The 10657-nt window shown below is 47.8% G+C and overlaps 1 protein-coding gene across 1 annotated transcript; it reads left to right on the top strand.

The window, feature by feature from the left end:
• The first annotated feature begins 205 nt into the window (after window positions 1-205).
• LOC123445343 (auxin response factor 4-like) lies at window positions 206-4934 on the top strand. The gene is made up of 15 exons (XM_045122315.1): window positions 206-290; window positions 396-502; window positions 643-738; window positions 877-933; window positions 1032-1205; window positions 1305-1389; window positions 1592-1682; window positions 1755-1919; window positions 2030-2149; window positions 2240-2312; window positions 2391-2559; window positions 2645-3552; window positions 3895-4085; window positions 4161-4330; window positions 4483-4934. The coding sequence occupies exons 1-15, from the start codon at window positions 236-238 to the stop codon at window positions 4500-4502; spliced, it is 2481 nt and encodes an 826-aa protein (XP_044978250.1). The 5' UTR covers window positions 206-235; the 3' UTR covers window positions 4503-4934.
• Window positions 4935-10657: the final 5723 nt, after the last annotated feature.

Here is a 10657-nt window from a genome sequence, read left to right as displayed (position 1 = left end):
GGGGGCGGTGTGTCACGAGGCGCGTGCGCCTGTCGGCGTCGCCCTCCCTCTTTCCGTGTGCGTGTCAGTGTCTGATTCACTCCCCTACTCCCTACCGAGAGACCACCACCAAATTAATCAGCCCCCATCCTCCTCCTCCCCCTCCCCACATTTCTACTCACGCTGCCGCTCCCTCCCCCGCCCCGCCCCGCCCCGCTAGGGTTTCCCCCCGCGCCGCCGCTGCCGCCAGCGCCGGATGCCGCCCGCGGCCATGCCGCCGCCGCCCCCGCCCCCGCAGGGCACCTCCACAGGTACGCTCGCTCAGATCTGGCCGCCACGCCCCCCGACCCTCCTCCTCCTTCTCGTGCCTGACCGACGTTCCATGGATTGGATTCGGTGTGTTGGTTCTCGAGCAGGGGATCCGCTGTACGACGAGCTCTGGCACGCCTGCGCCGGCCCGCTCGTCACCGTGCCGCGGGTCGGGGACATGGTCTACTACTTCCCGCAGGGCCACATCGAGCAGGTTTCGACTCGCCGCCGCCCCCCGTCCCTCCCTCAACGCCCCAGTCCTCGCGCGGTTCGGCGCGGGGAGGTCGGTCGGTCGGTCGGTTCGCGCGCTGAATTTCGCTCTTCCGCTCTGTTTTCTCTCTTTGCTTTTTTCAGGTGGAGGCCTCCATGAACCAGGTCGCCGCCAACCAGATGCGCCTCTACGATCTGCCCTCCAAGCTGCTCTGCCGCGTCCTCAACGTCGAGCTCAAGGTGCCCGCCCAATTTCGCCCCCCCTCCCTCTTTTCTCGCTCCCCCTTCCCGCGCTCAATTCCGCCCAATTTCGCCATCCGCTTGCCCTGCCCCGAAATTCGATTCGGTCGCCTCACTTTTTCTGGGAATTTCTGGCAGGCGGAGGCGGACACCGACGAGGTCTACGCGCAGGTCATGCTCATGCCGGAGCCGGAGGTAAGTCCCATTCGTCAATCTCTTCCGCCGAAATGTTTCGGGGATCCCCTTCTCTTCTGCTCGTGGGTGTTAATTTCTCTGCCACCTGTATTTTTCAGCAAAGTGAGGCGGCGACGACGACGACGGAGAAATCAAGCTCTGCAACAGGAGGCACCATGCCTGCCAGGCCGGCGGTGAGGTCCTTCTGCAAGACGCTAACCGCGTCCGACACCAGCACACATGGCGGCTTCTCCGTGCTGCGCCGCCACGCTGATGAGTGCCTCCCTCCCCTGGTATGTCTGGATTCTACAATAAAAGCTGTATGAAACCTGCGGAGTGTATGGCTTGCCGTCGGTTTGTGGCATTCACTGACCTGATCTTCTATTTGGCAGGATATGACGCAGTCTCCTCCCACACAAGAGCTCGTGGCAAAGGATCTGCATGGCATGGAGTGGCGCTTCCGCCACATTTTCCGCGGTAACTTGTTGCTCCTTGCCTTACCGTGATCAGTAGCAGTTTGACATTGCCATGTATACAAGCTGACCATTTCGTTGTATGAGCTTAATTACCAGTGACAATGCAATACATTAAACCTGTCTACATTCGGAGAAGGTTCATATCTTGTAGTTGATGCTGATACCATCAATAATAATTGTGTCAACTTACTGCAAATCAACAGGGCAACCTAGGAGGCATCTCCTTCAGAGCGGCTGGAGTGTCTTTGTCAGTTCCAAAAGGCTTGTCGCTGGGGACGCCTTCATTTTCCTCAGGTCTGTTGTTGTTTCCTTTCTCCAAGCATACCAATTCCCAGTTCGTTGCTAATTCTGTTCTGCTCCATGCAGAGGAGAGAGCGGTGAGCTTCGTGTTGGTGTGAGGCGGGCTATGAGACAGCTTTCCAACATAGCTTCTTCAGTCATATCTAGTCATAGTATGCACCTTGGAGTCCTTGCAACTGCATGGCATGCTATCAACACAAAAACCATGTTCACTGTCTACTACAAACCCAGGTATATCACCATCTCTTTGGCAATCATACTGCTTTATCTTTATCTATTAATTCGTTCCCACTGTCTCGTTCTGATTACTTACGCTTGTCTAATCACTGTGTCGATTTTAGGACAAGCCGTTCAGAGTTCATTATACCATATGACAAGTATACGGAGTCTGTTAAAAACATTTATTCTATTGGGACGAGGTTCAAGATGAGGTTTGAAGGGGAAGAGGCACCAGAGCAAAGGTTACTGTTGTATTTGCTTTCCCTACAAAGTTGGTTTTGTTTGCATTATCCCTCATCATCTATAATCTGTTGTCGCCATTTGTCATGTAGGTTTACTGGTACCATAGTGGGCAGTGATAATCTTGACCAATTGTGGCCAGAATCAAGCTGGAGATCCCTCAAGGTAACTGGTTGATCACTGTATTTTTTGTATATGACTGGAAGAGTCTCATGCTTATGGACGATTGCTTCTTCTACTTAGGTGCGTTGGGATGAGTCGTCAACTATTCCACGGCCCGATAGAGTCTCTCCTTGGGAAATAGAGCCCGCTTCATCACCTCCTGTTAACCCGCTTCCTCTTTCTCGGGCCAAAAGATCCAGACCAAATGTTCCTCCAGCTTCTCCTGAATCGTCTGTTCGTACAAAAGAAGGTGATCATTGTTAGTCTTACTGGAAGCTTAATAAAATAAATATAGGTTCCATATCTGACTCTTGAAATGCTGCGTCCATTTGCAGGTGCAACGAAGGCTGATATGGATTGTGCTCAAGCACAACGAAATCAAAATAACACTGTCTTGCCAGGTCATGAACAGAGGAGCAATAAGCTAACTGACATTAATGACTTTGATGCCACTGTTCAGAAGCCTATGGTGTGGTCGACGCCACCACCCAACATTGGAAAAAACAACCCACTAACGTTTCAGCAGAGGCCCTCTGTGCATAATTCGATTCAGTTGCGAAGGCGTGAAGCTGACTTTAAGGATGCCAGTTCTGGTGCTCAACATTTTGGTGATTCCCTGGGCTTCTTCATGCAGACAACCTTTGATGAGGCTCCAAATCGTCTTGGTTCATTCAAGAACCAGTTTCAGGATCATAGTTATGCTCGTCAGTTCGCAGACCCATACTTATTTATGCATCAGCAACCTTCCTTGACTGTTGAATCAAGTAGAAAGATGCACACAGAGAACAATGAGTTGCATTTCTGGAATGGGCCGGGCACTGTGTATGGTAATTCAATAGATCATGTACAAGATTTCAGGTTTAAAGAACACCCATCAAATTGGTTAAGTCCGCAGTTCTCCCGGGCAGAACAGCCACGAGTGATCAGGCCTCACGCATCAATAGCTCCTATTGAGCTGGAGAAAACAACAGAAGGCAGTGATTTCAAGATCTTTGGGTTTAAAGTTGATACTGCCAGTGCTGGTTTTAACCATTTGAACTCCCCAATGGCTGCAACGCATGAGCCTGTTCTACAAACTCAACCATCTGTATCATTAGATCATTTGCAAACTGATTGTTCTCCTGAGGTGTCCTTGAGCATTGCCGGGACAACCGATAATGAGAAAAACATTCAGCAATGTCCACAGAGCTCAAAAGATGTCCAAAGCAAGTCTCATGGTGCTTCCACAAGGAGTTGCACAAAGGTATAGTCTTACTTGATGTTAAAATGTTTCTGTGGCATTTTCTTACTTCTGTTCAGTTTCTGGTGTCAGTTGAGAATAAATTATCCAGTCATTAGCTAGTTGTGGAAATGTTTGTTACTCCTTGTGTGGCCAATAATGAAGAAATGCTTGAGTAGGTGCGTGTTTCAGGCTGATTCATATTGGGTATTATATTCCTCTCTGTTTGTATTGTTATGAGCAAGACTTTGATCTATGCATGTGAACACTGTGCATGCTTACTTTCTGCTAGAGTATACATATTATCAGGATTGTATCGCATAACCTTGTCTGCTAATGATATATGTATCATCTATGGTTTTGCAGGTTCATAAGCAAGGTGTTGCACTCGGTAGATCAGTGGATCTCTCGAAGTTCGTTGACTATGATGAACTCACAGCTGAGCTAGACAAGATGTTTGATTTTGATGGCGAACTGATGTCCTCTAACAAGAACTGGCAGATTGTTTATACTGACAATGAGGGTGACATGATGCTCGTGGGAGACGATCCATGGGAGTGAGTCTCTGTCTTGTGCTTGCTTAGCAGAACCTTTCCCTTCTTAGTACTAATACCGCATAATTCTGTGAGCAGGGAATTCTGCAGCATGGTGCGCAAGATATGCATTTACACCAAGGAGGAGGTCCAGAAGATGAACTCGAAACCATCTGACGCAAGAAAGGAGGAAGGTTCAGTGGAAGGTGACGGCGCAACCGAGAAGGCTCATCTTCCCGTGTCAAGCGATCTAAATTCTAGCCAACTAGGTATGTGCCTTCTAAATTCACGCAATTGGTCAAGTTGGGTGCGTCAAACCTGTTTGCATGAGTTTATCTAAACCGAATCGCGGATCCCTGATGAGCAAGCATGTGTCACATGATATTCTTGGTTGCTGTGCTGACCTTGCGTGGTTGTGCAGGTTGTGTTAAGGCCGACTGAGGCACGGGGCGAGGTATCGCCGAGGGGGGCTAGGTCCCCCAGAAAAGAAGTAACAACCCCTGAAGTATGTATGGTCTATTGCTATTGGTGATCACCACCACCTCCCCTCCCCTTCAGATGCAACAACCAACCCTTTGGGTGTTACTGTAGTTACTACTAGGAAATGTAGAGACTTTGGTGCGCCGTCGCGCGTCGGCTGGTTTGCTCTTTGGCAGAGAAAGATCCAGGGCCAAGGCTTGTCCCTTGCTTGGATGCTCAATTGGTGATCCGATCCCTGATGTAAATATTTGTGTATGTAGGTAGCGTTATTAGTAGTGTCTGTATTAACCATCCAGGAACCAGCAGTGTCTTGTGTCTATCTATTCCGGGAGTGACAGTGGTAGTAGTACATGTATGTCTGATCGATCCTGTTTAATGTATGATTGATGGATATGGTGGTGCCTTGTCGCTCGTTGTGTAGAGTTGGCAGGGTGCATGATGTGCACCCTCGACCGTATGTATAAACACAATTAAGTAGGACCTGGTGTGGTAGGGCATCACCGGTCGCTGGACCCTCCACCGAACCGTGTGGATGGAGAGCCTTTGCCCCTGACCAGTCAAGAGGACGGTCACGTGTCGATCCATCAACAGCACGCCGTGACGAGATCTCACCTATAGTACCTTTTAATGGCTCCTTTGGTGCAAGAGAATTCCGGAGGCTTTCGAGTATTTCTTTCTACATGGGTTGTTTGATTCGTAGGATTGGAATCCTCGTGAAAGGATGCAAATGGCTGATTTGCACCCTTATTTTGAAGGAACCTTTCCATCCACTCAAAATTTGTACGATTCCTTCGTTTTTTCCGTGCCATCAAACACCCTCTGGTCCAAATTCCTATCATTTGCTAATAATTCTACAGGATTTGGAAGTGAGCAATTGCCACTTTCATCCTATGACCCAAATTCCTATGATTTGCTAATAATTCTATAGGATTTAGAAGTGGGCAATTGCCACTTTCATCCCATGGTTCGCTAATTCTGTATGACTAGCAAAAGGGCCCGTGCGTTGCAACGGGAGAAAAAAAATACCACACGATTTTAATCTTTTTATAATTATTTTAATTTATTAAAATAATAAGCTAACTAACTAATGTAGCCAGTCCTATCCTATTTTATTGAGAAATCAACCCGTCCATTGTTAATTCTACCATGATGAGAAATTGAGCGGGACAAGCAAAGCAAAACAAAGAGGCTACGTGAATTGACCAATGAACTGTTATCTTATTTCACTCATGGGGTAGAGAATGTGGGATCAGATGACAAACTGAAAATGGTGTTCCATTCTCTCTCTCTACAATAATGCAATCTTTCATTCAATACATTCATGCATCAGCAAACATATTCCCACAAAACAAAATTTCTTGCCGGTGCTTGGCACACGGTTGGAGGCATGGGGAGGGGATCTCACCAGATGATATGTTCCTGCCGGAGGAAGGGATACGATGAGGGGAACAAGGGTTAGGCGCCTCTATCTGGCCATAAGGAGTCGTCGTTACCACGCCATAACCTCGGAGTTTCCCGTGTGAGCCATGGAGGCCCGCCTCCACCTGCAAGTACTTCGCTCCGTCGCACCTTATCCGCGCGCCGCCGCCGTTCTGCATCAAGCAGACACATCATCCCAAGTCGTTGTAGTTGTCGCGTTGATTTGATCCAGAAGCTGTGCTCGAGCGCCGAAACGGGAGCAGCAAGTGGGCAGAGGTACGACCGCGGAGGCGGGTGGGTTGAGATCGACAGCAGTGGTGGTTGAGGTCGGCCGCGGCGGCAAGTGGTGTGGCAGCGGCCTGGGCACAGGCCAGGGTGGACCAGGGTCGACGCGATGCGCTCGAGCGTCGCAACGGGGGCAGTGAGCGGGGAGAGGTACAGCCGCGGAGGCTGGTGGGTTGAGATCGGCAGCGGTGGCGGTTGAGGTCGGCCGCGGCGGCGAGTGGTGTGGCGGCGGCCCGGGCACAGGCGAGGGTGGCCCAGGGTCAACGGGAGGAGGCGATGCGTATGGGTACAATTTTTGCAGCGATTTTTTTTGTTTTTTACGTTGCAGATAAATGATGGAGCACGGGTTGAATAACAAAAATTACAGAAGCTTTTTTATGAAAATGTCGTGGTGGATTTTTCGACGGAAGCAATAACCGCTTTATTATTAGCTATAGATTTAACAGGACATTGCCACTTCCATCCTGTATCTTTCGTATTGCGCACAAGCAATTAAGGTGTATATATATCATTAAAAGAAAGAAGCACATCCCTGAAAGTGCTATTTACTGTTCATCCTAACTCCCACGAGCTCGAGCTCACCTACTTCATGTCCGCACATCCCTGCTAAAAAGAAGAATAAGTACATAATGTAGGCCAATTATTATTATCTAGAAAGTAAATTGCACACTCGATCGTATTTTACCATGTAAGAGCTCTACAATTTGGGCTCCCCAACTCACCCCTACACGCATATGCGGATGTCTGGTCACTCACCGATCAAAAAAATCCTGACCCAGACTGGCTCCTCATCCGACCCTAAACACCCGGGCTAATCGGCATCTTTCATATTCAATCCAAATCCAAGGCAGATATGGAGAGGCCTAGGCGTCCGTCATGTCGGACTAACCGCAGGGACCCACTTAGAAACCCATCGGTTCAACGGCCATCTCCTCTGAGACGATGCAGACGCATTCATGGCGTTGCTTCGGCTCGTTGCCTGATGCCTCAGTCCGACTATTTAAGCTGGACTATGACTCCCAACCCATCCATTTTTCTCCTCTCCAAGACGCCATCCACCCATTCGCTCACCTTCCGCAGCTATGTCCCATTAGAAGATAACCTCATACGCTATGCCCACTCTAAAGCGTCGGTTGCAGTTCCTAGAGGAGATACGGGCACGATGCGTTGCTCAGTTTGCTGCCGGCTAGACTGCCTTCAACTCTTCGGAGCACCAGGAGGAAAAGAAGGAGCAGCAGGCGTAGGACGCGCGCGCGCGAGAGGCTTCTGGTTGCCGAAGTCAGATTCAACTTGGTCGACGCATTGGGTGAGTTTGAGGTCACCCAAGCGAAGGAAGCGGTGGAGCAGTAGGTCAGAGGACTTGCTAAGGACGTAGTATCCGGTAGTGGGCGTAGGCATTTGAGGGGTGAGTCGGGTGCGTTTGTGTTCGTTTAGGGGGCTGGATTAGCTAGGGGCGCGTTTGATAGTCATAGTTGCTAGGGCTGGCCCGTGGAGCCTGGGTAAACAAGGTGTGGTTGAGGTAGAACAGGCAGAAAACTAATATATGCACTTAGATTGGTTGCCTGCATACACTAGGCTGCATGAGGTGTCACTCAAGGCATGTTGTTTGGTTGCCCGCTTGTGTACACACAAACACACAACCTGCTGTTTCGTGGCATGCATCACATGTTGTGTGGTAACCTCTTTGGCGCGGTGGTGAGTGAGGGACTCCGGGATTAAGGCCCCCCCGGGCCGCCGGTCTATCTCTTATGGACCGGATAGGTGGGTTGCCTTGTGATTATTACTGGAATGTCGAGCTATAAGGCGACTCCGTGTTCGGAAGGGACTCCTCTCGTGCCTTGTTGTGTCCTTCGTGAGAAGATGGTAGAATCGACATGTTTATTCCCTGATGGCAACCAACCATGTGTAACCCTAGGTATCCCCGGTGTCTATATAAACCGGAGGGTTTAGCTCGTATAGGAGGGAGAATGATTATGCTACTCATCTAGGGTTTAGTTCATCTGATCTCGTGGTAGATCGACTCTGTAATTGTCACACATCATTATAATCAAGCAGGACGTAGGGTTTTACCTCTTTGAGAGGGCCCGAAACTAGGTAAATAATGTCCCTGTGTTTCTTGTTCCCCATTGATCCGAGATCCACAACACAGAACCCCTTGTTGGAAATATGACCTAGAGGCAATAATACGTTAGTTATTATTATATCTCCTTGTTCATGATAATCATTTATGATACATGCTAGAGTTGTATTGATTGGAAACTCAAATACATGTGTGGATACATAGACAACACACTATCCCTAGTGAGCCTCCAAGGACTAGCTCGTTGATCAAAGATGGTCAAGGTCTCCTCACCATAGACATGAGTTGTCATTTGATAACGGGATCACATCATTAGGAGAATAATGTGATGGATAAGACCCAAACTATGAACGTAGCATGTGATTGTGTCACTTTATTGCTACTGTTTTCTGCATGTCAAGAATCTGTTTCTACAACCATGAGATCATGCAACTCCCAGGCATCGGAGGAATTCCTTGTGTGTATCAAACGTCACAATGTAACTGGGTGACTATAAAGGTGCTCTAGAGGTATCTCTGAAGGTGTCTGTTGGGTTGGCGTGAAATGAGACTGGGATTTGTCACTCCGTATGACGAAGAGGTATCTCTAGGGCCCACTCCGTAATACAAAATCACAATGAGCTTGCAAGAAATGTGACTAAGGAGTTAGTCACGGGGTCTTGTATTACAGAACGAGTAAAGAGACTTGCCGGTAACGAGATTGAACTAGGTATAGATATGCCGACGAACGAATCTCGGGCAAGTAACATACCGATGGACAAAGGTAACGTTATACGATATTGATTGAATCCTTGACATCGTGGTTCGATCGGTAAAGATCTTCGTATAATATGTAGGAGCCAATATGGACATCGAGGTCACGCTATTGGTTATTGACCGAAGAGTGTCCCAGGTCATGTCTGCAAAGTTCTGTCGGAGGGGGGATTGATCACGGATGGCCTCTTCATCAACCTTGGTGCCCTCGTGATGATGTGTGAGTAGTTCACCACAGACCTACGGGTCCGTAGTTAGTATCTAGATGGCTATCTCTCTCTATTGATCTTCAATACAATGATCATCACATCTTCTCTTTGATCTATCCGATGTAATTCTTTTGTACGGTGCGTTTTTGGGATCCGATGAATTGTGAGTTTATGTCTAGATTATTCATGTAAAGTATTTGCATGATCATCATAGCTTCGTAAATCTACTCGATCTATTGAATTGCTTTGGCCAAGTAGTTTGATCTTTCTTCAGTGGTAGATGTGCGTTTTAGCGGGTTCAACTTGGCGAGTTTTTATATCCCAATGACAGAAAGAGGAAAAGTTGCGTCTTTGTGTTGCTTCCACTAAGGATAAACCGATGGGGTTTATTCATATTAATTGAGTTTATTTTGTCTATATCATGTCATCGTTCCCCAAGCATTACTCTATTTTACTTAATACTCTATATGCATGCTGGATAGCGGTCGATCTATGGAGTAATAGTAGTAGGTGCAGCCAGGAGTCGACGTATTTGCTTATGGACGTGATGCATATATGCACATGATAATTGACGTGAAAATTGCATAACTATTCGTTGTTCTATCAATTGCCCAACAGTAATTTGTTTACCCATTGTATGCTGCTTTCACGAGAGATGCCACTAGAGAACACTATGCCCCCCGAGTCTATTCACTTATATATATTCAGAATACTTATAATTTCCTTCCTGTTAACATTTGTCTTTTATTTTATTTTGCAAGTCACAACTATCTACAATTATCTACACACCTTATCCGCTTGCAAATAACGAGACCAAGGGGATTAACAACCCTCTTGCGAGCATTGGGTGCAAGTTGTTTGCTCTTTTGTGTGTCGCCGCTAAAGACGGATGAGGATTGATATTCATATTGGTTCGATAAACTTTGATTTCTTAATCGAAGGAAATACTTACCCGCATTGTGATGCGAAAACCCGTCCTTGCCCTTCTCTTGCTCCTTTGGTGGCACCACCTCCTCCCCTTGCTCTCCGTGTTGATCTGCATTATGAAGAGGTTCAAATGGTCAGGATCTGCAATATGAATGTTGCAACATCATCATTAAAACCTATCGCCCAAAACCCTTTATTTACCCAGCCTGAACTTCGGTCACCACTCCTCCACTCGATCTATTTGTCTCTCACTCTTCCTTCAACCCCATCAACATGAACTCCAACCCCATCCGCAACCCCTTCCCTTGGGGCATTGGATGAAGGTGTTGGGGAACGTTGCATGGGCAACAAAAAAAATTCTACACATACGAAGACCTATCATGGTGATGTCCATCTACGAGAGGATATTTGGATCTACGTACCCTTGTAGATCGCGCATCAGGA

This window comes from Hordeum vulgare, chromosome 3H (assembly GCF_904849725.1).
Source record: "Hordeum vulgare subsp. vulgare chromosome 3H, MorexV3_pseudomolecules_assembly, whole genome shotgun sequence".
NCBI classification, from domain to species: domain Eukaryota; kingdom Viridiplantae; phylum Streptophyta; class Magnoliopsida; order Poales; family Poaceae; genus Hordeum; species Hordeum vulgare.
Note: the sequence above shows the minus strand (reverse complement) of the source record. Positions and strands in the feature narration are given on the sequence as shown.

Excerpts from the sequence above, each read along its gene's own strand:
- LOC123445343 (XM_045122315.1), top strand. The coding sequence starts at position 236 with ATGCCGCCCGCGGCCATGCCGCCGCCGCCCCCGCCCCCGCAGGGCACC. Across the intron at positions 1,206-1,304 it reads ATGAGTGCCTCCCTCCCCTG|GATATGACGCAGTCTCCTCC; the intron begins GTATGTCTGGAT and ends TCTATTTGGCAG. Across the intron at positions 4,331-4,482 it reads TCTAAATTCTAGCCAACTAG|GTTGTGTTAAGGCCGACTGA; the intron begins GTATGTGCCTTC and ends GTGGTTGTGCAG.